The sequence below is a fragment of the Moschus berezovskii genome, chromosome 21 (genome assembly GCF_049115385.1).
Source record: "Moschus berezovskii isolate FMDL1 chromosome 21, NW_MosBer_1.0, whole genome shotgun sequence".
NCBI classification, from domain to species: Eukaryota; Metazoa; Chordata; class Mammalia; order Artiodactyla; family Moschidae; genus Moschus; species Moschus berezovskii.
The window spans coordinates 20730694-20750214 of NC_142480.1; the positions used below are offsets into that span (position 1 = coordinate 20730694).

General features: G+C 33.7%; 1 protein-coding gene across 1 annotated transcript in view; it reads right to left on the reverse strand.

Annotated features, from left to right (window-relative positions):
* The window catches only part of MIA2 (MIA SH3 domain ER export factor 2), an 86620-nt gene that overhangs the window by 19161 nt on the left and 47938 nt on the right, over positions 1-19521 (reverse strand). Inside the window, 11 exon segments of the mRNA XM_055418290.2 lie at positions 952-1034; positions 2252-2319; positions 5534-5569; positions 6136-6196; positions 7209-7310; positions 7946-8084; positions 10463-10553; positions 11300-11346; positions 13051-13120; positions 13122-13172; positions 14931-15053. Of these exon segments, the coding sequence (XP_055274265.2) occupies positions 952-1034; positions 2252-2319; positions 5534-5569; positions 6136-6196; positions 7209-7310; positions 7946-8084; positions 10463-10553; positions 11300-11346; positions 13051-13120; positions 13122-13172; positions 14931-15053 (871 nt within the window).

Consider the following 19521-nt stretch of genomic DNA (forward strand, 5'->3'; position numbering starts at 1 on the left):
AAAAAACAAACAAACTCCAATGCCACCCAAAATAATACTTTTCAAAACATGCTTAATTTTATTATGTAGCTTATATAATATTCAAATGTAGTTACAACAAAAGATCAAAGCATTATTTACCCTGAGACATTTTTGCATTAGATTCAGATAAAAATTCTTTCTGTATAACTCCCTCAACTCCAGATTTTGTTCCTATTTGAAATTCATAACAATCTGCTATTTCTTAAAGTAGAACTACTTAATGAAACTAGACTCTCAAAGGGATTTTTATAACTTTTCAAAAGTTATTAAAAGAGGAGTCTACCTACACAAGATAGGTTTGTTTTTACTATCCTAGAAGCTTAATTCCAATTCAACCAAAATTATTTTGAAAAATGTAATAAACTATTTGGAATAGTATGAGATCATGAAGATGCTAACTCACTAATGAATGGACAGAAATATTAACTACATCGTCCAAATAACTGGTTCTTTTGGGGGTAATTAAAGCAATCAAAACTCAGATTAATAAAGTTTTCTCATCTTTTTTAATGAAGTTTTACATAATTAAAAACCAGCTGCTTTAATTCTTATTTTTAAAATTCAAGCAAATTCCAAAGAATGGTTAATATGTAAACAGTCACAATGCTATTCCATTTAAGCAATCTTTACCCATTCACTCTCCAAAAAAACAATGAGTACCTTACTATGTACCAAGCACTTTGCTTCCCAAGGAGCTCAAGGTACTAAACATACATCATCCTACAAAATGCCACTGAGAAAGCCATTATTCACATTACTGCTAGAGAACAAAACTCAGAAACTTGGGAGACCACAAGAGAACTCAGATTAGAACCCTAACTCCAAAATGTAAAAAATTCATCGGGAGTAGTGTTAATTCACACTAATATAAACGGTATGTACAAAATATAATAAGTATTTTTTTAATGAGGGGTTAAAAAAAAAAACTACCTCTGCCAAATGCTGTATTTGGAACATCAAGTGCATAAGGATCTTTTTCTAAAAGTTCAATTTTAAACTCTGTTTCAGTTAATCTGCAAATAAAGAACAAACATCGCTAAGTTACTTATCTAAGAGAAGCACTCACATTTCAAGAAAAATGCTATTATTACAAACTACTTTTTATTATCTCAATATCTACATAAAAGAAACAGGTCCTTTAAAATTATTCTGACCAAAATACCTTTATATATCCCCCCACTATTTATTTTAGGGTAACAGGTTCCTTTTGCCTCATGATAGTGATGTTTTGTTGAGGTTTGGAATTGTTTTGTTCTCTTTCAAAACTAGGCTACAAAGAATACCGTATCACAGAATCCAACTTTTAGAAAGATCTTGAAGGGCCCTCCAAGGTCAATGAGTTCAAACCTATTATTTTACAACTAAGGAAAGTGAGGTTAGGAGTTCAAATGATTTATGCAAAATGAAAGTACCAGGGTTAAAACTCAGGGCTCCCAGCTCTGAGTCATATAAGCTTTCCATTGTAGTGTTACCCATACGATTCCAATCATAAACATAAAACTGGAATCTGATTAATTCATCCTACTATTTTATTCCTGTCCAAACTTTTTATCTGAAAAATATGACATTTTGAAAGAATCTTATTGCTAGTTCTATAGCATTAGATCTGAAATAAAACATTTAATCATATGGCTTTAATTTCTGAGTAGAAAAGACAAGAGACTAAAACTTATACTGGATAATGTTAATAGTACATTCTGTCAAGAAATCATAACACTGTGGGAAGACTTTCACAGTCTTCACAGAAAACCATTTACTCTTCCCTTCAATTGTACATTGTACTCTTTTATCCTCTCTTTCCTTTAGTTACTGTAAAGCAATGCCATCCAATATAATAAAACCACAAAAAAAGAAATAATAAACATTCCATCCATTTATTCATTAACGATGTCAATACTCTTCGAATTACCATGTCAAAGAGATTTATCCTTTCTATCTCCATCTCTTATGATCTCCTTCTACCTACCCTGGTTTAAACAAAAATCTTTTTAAGCTATACTTTTTACAAAAAAATCTATGAAAAGTTTCTTTCTGTTATAGTAACCTCTAAGACAAGTGTTTCAAACAAAAAATCTAGTAAACTCTAATAGAACTAAGGTATAGTTTACTAGTAGATATGTTGGGTCACTGAAAGTCTGTTTATCCTTATAAAGATACTAACTAATAAAATGACAACTAAGAATACAAGTCATAAGCAAAGTTTTTAAAGTATTCCCACTAAGATACTTACTTTTGTCTGTTGTGAGCATTTTCCTTCCTTAAATCATTGAGGTTTCTTTCAGCAGTCCGAGCTGCCAACTTAAGGAAAATAATATATTTTTAAAATAAATTTATGAAAACATGAAATATAAGCGTACATAAATATATCAATAATTGCATACAGATATCACAATCACTTAAGTATGTAAGTATGCATTTCAGTAAACTCAATGTAAAAAAATTTTAATTTAGAAAATTATATCAAAAAGGAATGAGTTTCATACAACCAGATGAGCCTAAGGCTGGAGTTTAATCATGTACTTGCCAAGAAATGCTTTCAGCTAGATGTGAAGGCTAGTATTAGAAATACTTGGTGTTGTAAATATCCAAATAACATGACAAGAGCAATGGAAGAGGACCCAAGCTTAGGAATGGAGACTCAACTATTATGCGTGGCAGCATTGGCAGTGGAACAAAGTAAGTATCTCTGGAAAGAAATCACTGTAATTCTGTGAAACCATAAAGGTCTAAAAATGCTGGTAAAGGCCATTTTTTAAAATGGCTGAATATAATCAAAGCATGCCGCATGTTTATTAAGTACACAGCACTGTAGAGATACATTCCTTAGTCTTTTACATTTAGAGACATTTTCTTTTAATAAAAATCAGAGTACCGACACATATATTACAAGAAAAAAAAGCTTATATCAAGAATATGCAATAAACCCAAATAGCTGTGGGTAAAATTAAGCTTGCATAGAATACTACATGTTTCCCTGTTATTCTGTGGACTCTCCAGAGTAGAAACAGCAGACTGTGGAACATCACACCTGCCAGATTAATGCAGTTCACTAGAGCAAATGTGACAGTCACCAAAAATTAACTCAGTCTATAATTTTGAACTGTACCTTAGAATTGACTTTAACTGGGCAAATATTCACTAAAAATATAGCTTAACCATATGTTAGCACTCAATATCAAAAAGATCCCAGGTGTAAATCTTTTTCTGAATTATATAATCAATTTTGTACTAACAAAAAAGAATACCACTGTAACAATTTTTGTTAAAATACCAATCCATTTAACTTTTAATGATGGAGAACTAAAATCATTTCTAAATGTTTGCTAATGTGTAACATATTTACTCTTGAAAATATGGCACAAAAATGTGTAGTTAAGTCAAAAGTAATTTCTACTCCAATCATAGTATAGTATATACTAAAGATATACCTACAACAATGAAATATAAAACTAGACTGATGACACTGATTCACACTTGAAAAATTTACACCCAGAAGTTAGCAAAAAACTGTAATTTTAGTAAATAACCAACCATACTGTATTCTAAAACATTTATATTCAGATATTGAACACTTACAATATGCAAAAAAGATTCTATTAGGTACAGGTGTTAAGAAGGAAAACAAAACAGTCCCTATAAGCTTAAATCTGTGGTAAGAACAAATACAAATCACCACAGTACTTGCCACAGGATACAAAAAAAAAAACATGACAATTTAAAGGAAGATAAGTCTAACAGGATGGAGCAAAGAAATGCTCAACTGAGAAAGTAACACCTAAAATTAAGAAATTGTTTATTACAGTAAAATAGTGGAAACAAACTAAAAGTTTATAAAATGAAAAACTTCATAGAAAATATAAAACTTCATAAAAACATCTGATATATTAACATTAATATATGATCTTGTTTTTTTAAACATATATATGTGCTTTATGTCTCAATGTATCTATAACAGCATGGAATAAATTAAAGTACTACTGTTGATTACTTCTTTGTACTTTTCTACATGGTATAAATTTTTGTTCAATCAGTATATATTATTTTTATAAAATATCTTTTTAGTTTGAGACATGAGCAGCATATTTTCTGCATGTTTTAATTTAAGGTCAACGTCATTATTTACTAAACAAGAATTTCAATGTATTGAAAAGAAAAAGTATAAGACTTGGAATCTAAAAAAAAAATGTATAAGACTTAGAATCTAAAAGGTCAATGTTTCAGTCTCCAATATTAACTCTCTAATCATGTGACCTAGGGCTGTTTCCTCATCAGGAAGACCTGAATTACAGTTATTGTGTGGACTGAGTGAGTAATATATGTAAAATGCCTTTGAATACAGTGCCTAGAATATATGCAATACTAATAAACATCAGTTCCTCTCCATCTTTAAAAAATAATTTGCATCTGAGCATTTAGAAAGGGGTGAAGAAGACTAAATGTGAAGAAGACTAAATTCATTTTCAAGACCAGCGTATTATTTCATTAACAAATCTTCACTTGAACCCTCATTAGAGAAGCATATAAAAGTTCAAAATTGGGAAGGATCCTGATATTCAACTTATCTAATTTCTTACTCTAAGCTGAAATCTCCATTCCAAGAAACATCCATGCCTAAAAATAAAAATACCTTCCAAGCTTCAGTACAACAGTGATAATTTAACAGTTAACCTTTACTGAATCCCTACTATATGTCAGGTACTTGGCTATCAGAATTATCTTATTTAATGTCATCACAATAACTGTGAAATAGATACTAATAATATCTCTGTCTTTAGGTAAGGAAAGGGTAATAGGTGATAGAGCCAGGATATCAACTAAAGCAAGCTGACTCCAGACCCCATATTCACCTACTGTGCAAATCGCTTCCCCTTGAAGACTTTGAGGGGCAAGTCTTTCAAAGTCCAGCTGTTAACAATGGTTCTTCATGTTAGAGAGACCATCCTGATCATTACTCAAAATCTAAATAGTTATCACTTCTTCATACAGTTCCTCCAAAGCACTGACATGTCATTTCTCATGATGGTCTTTTTCTTACTATGTAGCAAGTAATTAAAAATCAGAGAATCAGATACATGAATTATATTAATATAACTTTTAGAACTAGGATGGGCTTTAGATTATTACTTCAGCTAGTCCCATTGTTTTACAGATGAGTAAACAAGCCCAGAGAATTTTAAAAATTTGTCCACAAGTAATTAGCTGGCAATCCACTGCTGAAACAAGTCCATGAACGTTGCCTCACCTCCCCCAGAGTATAAGCCCCAAAGAGTAAAGCTCCTTGCAAAGATGTGCTAAAAGCAGAGAAGGAAAAATCAGATTTTGTGAATAACTGTATCATAACAAAGTATTTAGTTCATAGGGATGTAATTTCACTACTGGTGAAATTAAAAGAAACTAACTTCTTTAAACACTACCTTTTTTTCTCAGTTGTGAAAGTGTACCTTTACACTGCTCATCTAAATTAGGAAAAAGAACAATTTGACAAAAAAGTCTAAGAAAATTTAATACTTACCCAATTATCATATGCTTTTTTCTCATGAGAAATAATCTGAAAAAGAAAAGTCATTAAAATACTACTAATAACTATTTTTTTCTGTAAAAAACATTCATATCTACCACTATGATTTAATACAAAACTCATAAATTCGAAAATAACTCAATCATCTCTAAAAAGTCAGCAAGTATTATTTTAAAGAAAATTTTCATATACATATGATCTACTCTATTATACTTCTAAAACAATAACAATGTAAAGACAACTGAAATTTTTGTCTAGTACATTTCTGTTTTATACAATAATCAATTGCAATAGGAGGTACCAATTAAGAGACAACTAGCCAGACTGGTTATATATATAGATATAGATATATAAAAGACCCTAATGCTGATATATGTTTATTTATTTATGCAACTCAAATTCCCAAATCAGCAGTAGTTCACATAGCAACTTTAAACAATGTCTGTTGTCCCAGAATCTTTGCTCCCTAGAAATGTTCCGCCACCACATGCAAAACCTCAGGAGACTAACTATATTCCTGTATCAAAACAGATACGAATTCAAACAAATCACCACCGTTTTAAGTTACACATACACACACACACACACACACATACCTGTCCTTGATAAGAATGAATAGTTCTCTCCAACTCTTCTTCTAGATCTTTGGCTCGCTTTCTATAAAGAACAAACAATCATTTTACTCTTAACATAAACTAAGAAATGACAGAACATACTATCTCTACTGAAAATATTAATTAACACCTAGACTGCTTTGTTTCATGTAATGCTAGAACTCCACAAGTTCAACACCTTTGGTGGTGCTGGTTTAGTCGCAAGGTTCTAAAGCATATTTTTTTCCTGATATAATTTAAACATTAGGGAAGCTTTAGGAATACTACTACTTGAGTTTACCTAAAACAAAAATCATGAAAAGATTTAGATGGAATACTGACTCATTTTCATTTTTAAGAAGCATATTGGGAGATGTATTCAGATGTCTATAGTCTCAAGAGAACTCTAGGAAATTAAAGATCTGTGAGAAAGAAAATGCTATTACCTTTAAAAGACTAAAAATACCTAAAGTTCATAAGACTATAAAAAGACCTTTTAAGACTAAAAATTTCTTTTGGATAAAATTCAAGCTTGCTCTTCCTAATGTAAAATGAAGTATCACAACTATTTGGAGTACTGCTGAATCTTGTCACTTATTTTCTCTAGGTTTTTTCTATTATTTTAGGATCGATTATTTCAGTAAGGATTGAGCTAAGGTAAAAACTAGATTTATGGTCTTATAAACACTTCTTCATAACTTTAATTAAGGCTTATTCTTCTTTTTGCAGCATACTTCTCAAATTGATTAATATTATATACATTCTTCTCCATGTGAACCAAAGAGGAAACACCTTAAAATTAGTCACATTCATAAAGTTCTTAACTTTAACAAAATATAAGATTGTCCATATTCAAATCCAACTAATCTAAGAGATTTTGAATTACACAGAATAAAGAAAAACTTTTTTTCCTTTTTATATTTTCTGTATAATCGCATAAGAGCAAGACATCTAAATGAAAAATAATAAAATTATGGGGGATTTTTTTTGATTGCTCTATTATTTTTTTCTGCTTTTGGGCTTTTGCATGGATACCCTTCCTACCTCAAAAAGAAAAGGGTGAAATATATTCATACCTATAGGTCTCCAGCTCTTCAGCTGCATGGCTGATCTTTTCATCAGCTTTGGAAAGTTTCTCCTCTTTCTCTAACCGGTAATTTTCCTCCACTGTCAATTTCCTTAAAACAAAAAGTGTTTTATTTGTTATTGTATGTCATAAAATAATCAATGGTATATTTTTAATTATATCACAACTGGTGATTTATTCTACTGCTTCCCATAAAGCAACCTGAAAGTATCAATAATAACATCACATGTAAGAAAAATACAAATGTACCTGTGGAATTTAATATTATAGACTCAAATTGTAAAGCACCTTATCCAACGCAGTACTACTAATACAGAAGCTTTAGAGTTCACCATTATCATTTATACTTTTATCATTGAAGAAAAAATGTTTCAAAATCAAATAACTTTCTTAAATAAACTGATGAAATGCAACCCAATCATAAATTAAGAACTTTGAGTAACCACATAGTGAAAGTGAAAGTCGCTCAGTCATATCCGACTCTGTGACCCCATGGACTATACAGTCCATGGAATTCTCTAGGCCAAAATACTGGAGTGGGTAGCCTTTCCCCTTCTCCAGGGGATCTTCCCAACCCAGGGATCAAACCCAAGTCTCCCTCATTGCAGGTGGATTCTTTACCAGCTGAGCCACAAGGGAAGCCTAAATAATCACATAAGCTGAATGCAAAACATTTTTAAGCTATTTTATTTGCCACTCAATGGAGTGACCAACATAATTTATTACCTGTGAAGTATCATTTCATTTTCTTGATATAGTTCAGTCATTACTTTAAGCTTCTGCTGAAGTTTTTGAGTTTCACTTTCGAACTGTGTATTTTCTGACTGTAAAGATGCTTGTTCAGTCTGGAGATTTTTAATACACTCTACAGAAAAAAATTTTAAATCACAATTAAAGGAACAAATATTTTTAACTACACGTTAATATTTTATAAAAATAAAAATTATGAAAACTAATTATTAATAAATTCTTTCCGACAGAAAATCGATATTTTGTTTGACTAAACACTTTTTAACATGTTAAAGAGCTATATAAATTATTATAATTTTTTTATTATTTAAGGATTTCCTAAAAAAAATTCTAAAACCTCAGTACTCTAATTTTAGCATCTAATTTTCAGTCTAGGAGACAAAAGTCACTAAAATTCTCAAAGTTTTGGTGATAAGGATTTTGAAGGCAAATACTTTAGCTTAATATTTTCTGTGAACCTCTCCCACATGATTAATAATGCATCTTTTTTTCCCTAGTAAAAAGTTTGCCAATTAATACTTCTATCCAGCCTCTTTTTAAGCCAAAATTTTATATACGTTAAAAATCAAGCCAGAAATTTGGATCTTCTGATAATGAATGCCCCAAAGGCCTGCTGGCTTATACCAGATCAAGACTGGAAAGGAAAATACCAACTTTAGCTTTGTATCAACCTAAAAGAATCATCAATGAAAATTAAAATAAACAATTCTAATTAATTATTATAAAATAATTAGTGGATGCACTAATTAGATAAATTATTTCTCTTTCAACATAATTCAACTCCTCTAAGACTAAGGTGACATCTCCCCAAAAAATGTGTATGAATCACGACCATACCACAAATCTTGAAACAAGGCAAAACTCACTCTGCCTAAACAGGACAATTCCAAAATCACACTAACAATCACTAGAATTTTGTTGATTTACGTAATGTTATATAATTATTCTAAAACATGTACTAATTAAATATACACACCAAAAAGATAGTTTAATACCTTTACATTAAATGATTAAATGTGCAATAAATTTTCCACATCTGTCTTTCCAAGAAATTTTTAAATCTAGATCAGTAACGTTTGTTGACCTTTGGCCTTAAGCCATTGCCACATCATCTTAACAATTTTTAACAAGCCATTGTTAAGTCACTTAACTGACATTCATGTTGGATATTACTTCTTTTAAAATTGGATCATCTCTATTTAAAAAAAAATTAAACGAACACTTTAAACTTCATTATATTTTTTCACTTCTACCTTAACTATTTTGTTTCAAATCTTCTGTATCTTAAAATAGCACTGTAAATGATTACCAAAAACGGAAGGGTCAGAGGAGAAACAATTCAGAAGAAAACCTTTCTGTTCTGAATAGAAGATCAATTATAGAAATTTATCTTTCATGACTCCCTAAAATAAGAAAGATTTGCAAGAAGGGACACAAAGTCTCCAAATACTAGTTTTAGAAAAATAGTAGTTTGCCAAGACACCATATTACGTGATGGGGTAACTGGTGAGCAAATTCCTTACTTTCCTAGCACTTCCTACAGTTCCTCACTGAGAGCCTGTTAATGTACTAAAACAGGGCTTCCTTGAAAGGAGGCTCCATATCTTTTCCTCTTATAAATCTCCCATGGCTTTTAGTACTATACATTAGCAAAACTTTAAGTTAACATTAACGTTTTTCAAAATTCAAAAATAACCCAACTACCAGTACCATGTGAATAGGGCAATGATAATTTTTTAAATAATCTGTATCTTTGGTGGTTCAACCTTTTAAAAAAATGTCTTATTATAAACACAGTTTACTTATTTTAGAAATTTTTGAAAATATAGATAAGTAAAAACAGAAATCTGTCCATGATCCCATATTCAAAGAGAATCATGGCTGACATTTGAGAATGTCCTTCCATCATTTTTTTATGCTTACAGTTATGCTGAAAGAATGGAATGTTACTTACATCAACTTTTAAAATTTTGGAACATAACAGTATTTGTTCACTTTAGGAAAAAAAATGTTTTCAGCAAAATTAAAAAATATCTTTTCAACGAAAAAAAACATCAGTTCTACAGGTCTAACATCATTCCCATATATGTTAATATACTATGCAAGGACATTAGAGGAAAAAACTGCACCATAAAAAGATATATGAAATATAGAAGTACCACTACTAAAAATCAAATTTGCAATTAACAAGATTTTTTTAAATTAAGTTTTAATTTGCCACTTTTAAACAACTAAAACCATACCAAATATTTTTACACTGAAATTGAAAGTACAGTTTTACATGTTTTTTTTAAATAATGCCATTAATTTTATATAAATATGGAGGAAACAATATGGCTTTACCAACAATAAAAACTCAGACTAACTTTTCAAATAACAAACAAAAGTAAAAAATCAAATTGTATCTCCCCATAATTGATTCAATTAATGTTCTATTCTCTATAAGGAGACGTATTTATTTAGAGAAACTTTGTAAGTCTATAGATTATCTACCTGTAAGCTCTTCTTTTGTTTTATCAACTTCAGATAATTGAGTGTAAATTTGGTTTCTTTCTCCTTCTAGGGTTTTTAAAGAAGCTCTTAACTTCAAAGAATGAGAGAAGGAGAAGAAAAAAAGCAACATTAAACAATTATACCAAAACAAACAAAAATCTCAATATACCATCCTAATCCTTTGAAGCTCTTTTACACACCAATGAAATTACTGCCCAGACTACACAAGCCAACAATGGAGTTTCCATCTTAGAAAGTTAGCAAAGTCATCAACACATGTAAATCTCAAAACAGGAATAAAGAAGTCAGTGACTAATGCTTGAACAGCAGCTGTTTGCTTTCAGCACATAAATTTTGATCAAAGCAACCTTCAAACTACATTACTGAAACTTCACATAGATCAATAAAGATCAGGATACCACTACTAGGATGAAAGAGAATAGGGATAAACCACAAGACAATGAATCTAGTACCTACTTCTCAAGATAAGATATGTGGCAACAGAATATTAGAAAACACTGAGACCAGAGAATGAAGAACACTCAAAGAGGAAAGTATGGGAAAATATGTAGTAGACATTCTTAATACAGTCCTTAATCCAAAGAAATGAGTGCACACCTTGAAAATTTTTATCACAATGAATTCTAAAAGCTAACAATATGAATTTCTAGTTACCATAAAAAAATTAAAAAGCAACTGAAGAAAATTGTGATCACTTCTAAAACTTCTATCACTTATATGGTAAATATAAAATGGACATTTAAAACAGTTACTAGGATATATGGATTTAACCCATGCTTTATTTGTTTCTCTATATTCTTATGTAGTAATGCAAACCTTAGCAGCATGAATCAGTTTCTTCAAAGCTCCTTTTGGTGGATTATCTATAGTGAAAAACAAAAACATAATAACTTGATAAACAGTACAATGCCACAACAGACAGCCAAATGATTTTATTAGTTCACTCAACTAGGGCTTTATAATCCCTTGCTACAATAAAGAATTTAACATAAGGCACAATGGCTCAGACCTGCTCCCGGGAAGCTAAACAAAAAAAGCAATGGAATTATCACAGTATCATGTAACACGGTTCTTCACCACTAACTCCAAAAACAGAGTTAAAATAAGCATTTGGTAATCACCTAAATCTAGCCCACAGTTTCAATTATTCTCAGACAAAATATGAGCAGAATTATATTCCAAATTAAAATAACATTAAGCATGAGTTTTCTTATTAGAAAATAATTATTTCTTACAAGATAAAGCAGAAGTAAAAAAGTTCAAACAGAATTATATGTCTTTACTTTGGAGTATACTTGTCTTCCAAGATATTAATGTTATCATCAAAGAAAATCTTTAAAAAAATCAAACTTTCTCCTTAACACATTTTTTACTGATATAGAGGATGGAGGGAGAGAGAAGAGAAAGGTTACAAAAGTCAGAGAAACTATCATTGGGGGAAACTCAATGAAGATACCTCAGACTTCTTTGTACTGTTCTTACAATTTTCTGTGAGTCTATATATGAAAACAAGATGTTCTTTTTTAAAGTCAAAAGAACTGATCTGAAAATACACTAAGTGGCTATAGGGAACCTAAACTTTTGCAGAGTTTTCATACTGCAACCAGCAATGGCAATAGATTTTGGGATGGTCAAAATTAAAGTACTGTCACCATATGAACCATCTGAAAAAATGCATCCTAAGGCATTCATTTCGGAGAAGGCAATGGCAAGCCACTCCAGTACTCTTGCCTAGAAAATCCCATGGATGGAGGAGCCTGGTAGGCTGCAGTCCGTGGGGTCGCTAAGGATCGGACACGACCGAGGACTTCACTTTCACTTTTCACTTTCACACATTGGAGAAGGAAATGGCAACCCACTCCAGTGTTCTTGTCTGGAGAATCCCAGGGACGGGGGAGCCTGGCGGGCTGCCGTCTATGGGGTCACACAGAGTCGGACACGACTGAAGTGACTTAGCAGCAGCAGCAGCAGCAAGGCATTCATTTATATAACACTCAATTTTCCAACTACTCACCCATCCATTTGATCAGCTTACAGTACAGGGGAAAACAGGCACGGAAAGAATTATGATGCAGTATGAAGACTGTGGTCATGGTGGTGGTTTAGTCGCTAAGTCATGTCCAACTCATGTGACCCCTTGGACTGTAGCCCGCCAGGCCCTTCTCTGTCCATGGGATTTCCCAGGCAAGAATACTGGAGTGGGTTGCCATTTCCTTCTCCAGGGGATCTTCCTGACCCAGAGATCAAACACGTGTCTCCTGCATTGCAGGTGGTCTCCACATTGCAGGCAGATTCTCTACCACTGAGCCACCTGGGAAGCCAAAGACTGCTATAATGCACAACACGTAAAAAGAACAGAGACGAGGAAGGCTGAAAGTCTGAGGCGCTGAAGAAAGATTTACTGAAATGGAGCTATCCTAGCTGAAACAACCATAAGGGACAGTGAGAGAGGAAAAGAATATTGCACAAGTGTATAAAGAGTATTATATTAGCACATGGGGCACTAAAAGGATATATAAGAGCCAGTCACCATTTTCAGTAAAAGAAGATGAGTTATGACTTAATACCTAGGTGCGCATCATTTTCTGAATCACTCTTCATTTCCAATTCCAAGTTATCATCATCTGTAATGTCTTTTACCAAGGACAGCAGTCCAGTCTTTCATCTTTCGTAAGCGCTCTGTCAGAGACTTGACATTTACCAAAGGGGAAAAAAAAAAGGGTAATGCTTTATGCTGGCTTTACAACCTCTGAATGGATAACTGTAGTCTAAAAATCAAACCACATAGTTAAAAGTACACGAGCTCTTACTCTCTACCCAGCATAAAATATGTAAATACTCTCAAAAACTAACATTTATTTACTATTTAGGCCTATAAGTTAAAACTAACAACTGGTTACTCTTAAATAAGAAAAGTGAAAACTGAAAGTGTCAGTTGCTCAGTCAGGTCCGACTCTTCGTGACCCCATGGACTGTAATTCTCCAGGCAAGAATACTGGAGCAGGTAGCCATTCGTTTCTCTAGTGATCTTCCAACTCAGGGATCGAACCCAGGTCTCCTGCATTGCAGGTGGATTCCTTACCATCTGAGCTAGGAAGGAAGCCCAAATCAAATAAATATAATACCTAGTAATGGCCCATTTTTGCTAAATGTATCATATGACTATACAGTAATAAAACATTTCTTACATGGTATTTCTCACTTTCCACAATAAGAGTAGTCATTAACACGAGAATAAATTTTGTGTGAAGTCAAACAAATCCCCAAGTGAAGTACATGATATATGAAAAAAGAGATATCACAGATTCAATTTATTCAAGTAAACAACTAGCTGAGGAGATCAACTGACACAACTGACAAAAAGAAAAAAATTATAAAAGAGAAACTGAGTTGGAACATCAGAGGTTTTGCTACAGTACTTTCTGAATTTTCTTAAAGAGGCTCCTCTGTCCATGGGATTCTCTAGGCAAGAATACTGGAATGGGCTGCCATGCCCTCCTCCAGGGGACTGTCCCAACCCAAGGATCGAGCCCAGGTCTCCTGCACTGGCAGGTAGATTCTTTACTGTTGAGACACTGAGGAAGCCCCAAAAACATCCTTCAGTTCAGTTCAGTCACTCAGTCGTGTCCGACTCTTTGCGACCCCATGAATCACAGCACGCCAGGCCTCCCTGTCTATCACCAACTCCCGGAGTTCACTCAAACTCATGTCCATCGAGTCGGTGATGCCATCCAGCCATTAGGAGTGAAGTAAATAGTGTAAATGTATAGCTTTTAAGATGACATCATCCACTTCACTGTGCAGTTGACAGAATGTTAGTTGTACATGTTATTGGTTAATATTCACACTTGAGTATCTGTTTGCTGCTTAAAAATGTAAGATTTAAAACTGTAGGCAGGAAAAACTGGTAGAAGGGAGAGACAAGAAGTAGGAAAAAAATCAATAAATCTTAAGAGTAATACCAATTATCTTATTCCTATTGGAGTTAAAGTGCAATTGGATTTACTTAAAATATTCATCTCTGTGAAAGTACATATACCAGTTAATCTAGGCATTAAAGATATTCATATTTATATTCAAGGCATTTAACTTCATTTGTCCAATTTATAAAATTCTTTCCAACTCTTCTCATTAACAAAAAAAGATGACAATCTTAAGATAAAAGCCAAAATCCAAAATCCTTTGTCTTTCTTCATCAAATATCTAGGCTAAAATAGAAGAGAGAAGAAAAAAGGACACAGGGAATATGTGTACTATAAATCTACAAGTTTTCAAAGAACATTTGGCAACATGGATAAAAACACAATACAACTAGTAATGTTTGCCAAAAAGTACATCTCCTCAAATCTCCTCAAAATAAAAGCTGCTAAAAACATAACTTTTTATATTTCACAATTAGTATAAAGTTCTAGCTTAACTCAGTCATTAAACAAGCAGGGCCATTTACCTTAATCTGATTTTCTTTATCACACAGAACTTGTTCCAAATGTACTTTGGAGTCTTCAAATGTTATTTTCTGTTTATTAAACTCATTCACTTGTTCTCTCCATTCTTCAGCTTCTTGTAAAAGCTAAAATTTAAACCCCAAAGAAAAAGAAAAGCAACTCTTATTATGTCATCATATTTATGTGCAGGTACACTTATTTAAGGGCTTCTCTTGTGGCTCAGCTGGTAAAGAATACACCTACAAAGCAGGAAACCTGGGTTCCATCCCTGGGTTGGGAAGAACCCCTGGAGAAGGGAAAGGCTACCCACTCCACTATTCTGGCCTGGAGAATTCCATGGATTGTATAGTCCATGGGGTCACAAAGAGTCAGACACAACTGAGCGACTTTCACTTTCACACTTATGTATGTAATGTGTATCATTAATAGAACCTCACAAAAAGAAGTAACTCATTGAATCAAACTCAGGTGTAGATGCACTTATTTATATATACCTAGGTGCACCACTAATAAATAGGCTTCCCCAGTGGCTCAATGGTAAAGAATTCACCTCCCATTGCAGGAGACCTGGGTTTGATCCCTGGGTTGGGAAGATCCCTTGGCGACAGAAATGGCAACCCACTCCAGTATTCTTGCCTGGGAAATCCCATGGACTGAAGAGCCTGGCGGGCTACAGTCCACGGAGTTGCAAAGAGTCCAACACAACTTAGCAACTGAGCACGCATGCACCACTAATAAATATTATACAACATAGTGTGTTGCTAAGAAGGGTGAGAAAAAATGAGGTGGTGGGGAAGAAGGAGTGTAATGAAGAAAAAAGGGAAGGAAGGAAGGGCTCCTTTTTTCAAAGAACTTTTAAAATGGGTTTTAAAGTAAAATAACAGACTTTAACATTCTTCAACTACTTACATGATAATTTTATATCAAATTAAAAGCTTTCTGAGACAAACACACTTGTTAGATTTGGCCATTTCTTGCCATTCCTTATATCCCATATAACATGCCATACCTCATTTATATTAAAATTTATTTAATCATGTGCCATTTTGTGGTTAACTAACCTTCAGAAATACCCTTAATCTAGAATAGATCAAATCCTGCATAAACAATCTTTTACTGTATAGACTTTCACAGAGAACTTTCTCAACATGAATAAAAGGTTGTCAACATGAATAAAGACTGTCATGAAAGATAAACTTAACTACATAATGCTTATTTTAAAGTTTTGGAAAACAAAAAATAACAGAAATAAAATTTAAAAACAAGCAAGTAACCAGAAAGAAATATTTATATATACCAAAGGGTTAATAATTGCAATATCCATAAAGCTTTTAGAAGTCAATAAGAAAAATAGGTCCCCTCCCCCCAAAAAAAGAATCAGCCCATATATACATATATGGAAAAAAGGCCAATTTTATTTAATCTTTAAAACTCTATTCTATTAAATAGTAATTACTAGGGGTTTTCCCTGCAAAATTAAGGGTTCATCAGCATATTCCCTAGCACAAAAAAAAACTAGTCCTTCTCCCCATATGTTAGTAAAATAAGACAATTTTGACAGATTAAAAATAAATAAGAATTGAAGAATAAAACTTGGATATGGTGACTGGCTGATCTTTAGTGAGTTACTAAGGAGACTGCATACATAGCAAGCAGTCTTATAAGGTTAAAGAAGGAATGTGTTAGAATATGGAGTCAGTGCATACAGAATAGTTTATTTCCAGAACTCTGATGACCAAAAGGAGTTAGACTAAAGCAGCTATAAAGAGTAAGACAATCTAGATGAAACATTTTCAGTGTACAGAAGGTCACTTTTGACTATATTGATAACACAGCAAAATTAACACAGGATGTATTGATACCAGCCACTTTCTCCTGAAATCTACTAAGATGACGGTAAAGAGGTTTAAGGGGGAAAAAAAGCATAAACCCACAAGGAAAAAGACAAAATGTGATGAAGAAAAAGATAGTTCCAGAAGTGGAAAGTGATGGAAGCATGGTAAAAGACCAGACAATTGAAATCTAAGGCAGAAGATGGTAGAGTCTAAAAGCAGTGTTGACTTGATATAAACCAGGAAGGAAGGCTCATGATTTGGAGGGACAAGTACTAGTTTGTAAGTGGAATGAAAAGAGAAGGACTACTCAAAAGTCTGTATGAAAACCAGTTAGAGAAAACCCCATGTTCTCCCCCACACACATACACAGACACTCTAATTCTCAGTCCATCCCCCTCTCTCTCTGTCTCTTACATGCACGAACACATGCATGTGCACACACACTCACACACACATACACACATCTGGCAAAAGCCTGGAAGGTTATTCTCTGGAGTGCTAGAATCCGTAACTCTGGGACACCTGACCCAGGTAAAGGTGTGAGGAATAAGCTATAAACATAAAAGCATTAAGCGAAAACTGACTTACTAAATAGTGAGATACTAACCCTCCTTAAGTCTTGAAAGATGATGCTGTGAAAGTGCTGAACTCAATATGCCAGCAGATTTGGAAAACTCAGCAGTGGCCACAGGACTGGAAGAGGTCAGTCTTCATTCCAATCCCAAAGAAAGGCAATGCCAAAGAATGCTCAAACTACCACACAATTGCACTCATCTCACACGCTAGTAAAGTCATGCTCAAAATTCTCCAAGCCAGGCTTCAGCAGTATATAAACCGTGAACTCCCAGATGTTCAAGCAGGTTTTAGAAAAGGCAGAGGCACCAGAGATCAAATTGCCAACATCCGCTGGATCATGGAGAAAGCAAGAGAGTTCCAGAAAAACATCTATTTCTGCTTCATTGACTATGCCAAAGCCTTTGACTGTGTGGATCACAATAAACTGTGGAACATTCTGAAAGAGATGGGAATCCCAGACCACCTGACCTGCTTCTTGAGAAACCTGTATGCAGGTCAGGAAGCAACAGTTAGAACTGGACATGGAACAACAGACTGGTTCCAAATAGGAAAAGGTGTACGTCAAGGTTGTATATTGTCACCTTGCTTATTTAACTTATATGCAGAGTACATCATGAGGAATGCTGGGCTGGAAGAAGCACAAGCTGGAATCAAGATTGCTGGGAGAAATATCAATAACCTCAGATATGCAGATGACACTACCCTTATGGCAGAAAGTGAAGAGGAACTCAAAAGCCTCTTGATGAAAGTGAAAGAGGAGAGTGAAAAGGTTGGCTTGAAGCTCAATATTCAGAAAACAAAGATCATGGCATCTGGTCCCATCACTTCATGGGAAATAGATGGGGAAACAGTGGAAACAGTGTCAGACTTTATTTTTGGGGGCTCCAAAATCACCGCAGATGCTGACTGCAGCCATGAAATTAAAAGACGCTTACTCCTTGGAAAGAAAGTTATGACCAACCTTGATAGTATATTAAAAAGCAGAGACATTACTTTGCCAACAAAGGTCCGTCTAGTCAAGGCTATGGTTTTTCCCATGGTCATGTATGGATGTGAGAGTTGGACTGTGAAGAAAGCTGATCGCCGAAGAACTGATGCTTTTGAACTGTGGTGTTGGAGAAGACTTTTGAGAGTCCCTTGGACTGCAAGGAGATCCAACCAGTCCATTCTAAAGGAGATCAATCCTGAGTGTTCATTGGAAGGACTGATGCTGAAGCTGAAACTCCAATACTTTGGCCACCTCATGCGACGAGTTGACTCACTGGAAAAGACTCTGATGCTAGGAAAGGTTGGGGGTGGGAGAAGGGGACAACAGAGAATGAGATGGCTGGATGGCATCACCGACTCTGTGGACATGAGTTTGGGTGAACTCTGGGAGTTGGTGATGGACAGGGAGGCCTGGCGTGCTGTGATTCATGGGGTCGCGGAGAGTCGGACACGACTGAGCGACTAAACTGATCTGAACTGAACTATTAAATAAACAGACACCCATGAATCATCAAACATCTGAAAAAAGAAACTCTTAGACAAAAGACATAAACTAAAACAGAACACAAAGGAACTCAAAGGAAACAAGGCAACTCAGGGAAAAAAAAAAACCCATCAAAAAAGAGTGGGAAAAAAAAAATGACATCCTCAGCAAAGTAAGACATTGCATCCATGAAATCAGTAAAAAGCATAAGCAAAACAACAAAGAATTCTCACAAGTAAAAAATATCAGAGAATGAGTTCCATAGTCATAAAGAAACCAAAAAAGACATTTTCAAATAATTTCATACATCATACAAAATACACCCCAAAATGAATAAAATAATTCAAGTAAATTTCCCAGAACTGAATCAAGAGCAAGAGTTTCCAGACAGTGTATCCAACAAATATATGGAAAAAGACCCACACTAAGCCATATCATTGTGAAATTTCAGAGAACTGGAAATAATGAAAGATACTAAAATTTTTCACAGGGGCAAAGAGTAGGTAACAAAAAAGGTTCAGTAATCCAAACAGCACTTGACTTCTCACCAGTAAGTCTGGAAAATGAAGACAATAGAGCAATAATGTCAAAATTTCAAGAAAAAAAAAATTGCAACCCAGAAGATATCCAACCAAAATGTTAAACAGTATGAGAGAAAAAGACATTCTAAGTCATGAAACTTCTTAATAAGTTTCCTCCTATGCTTTTTCT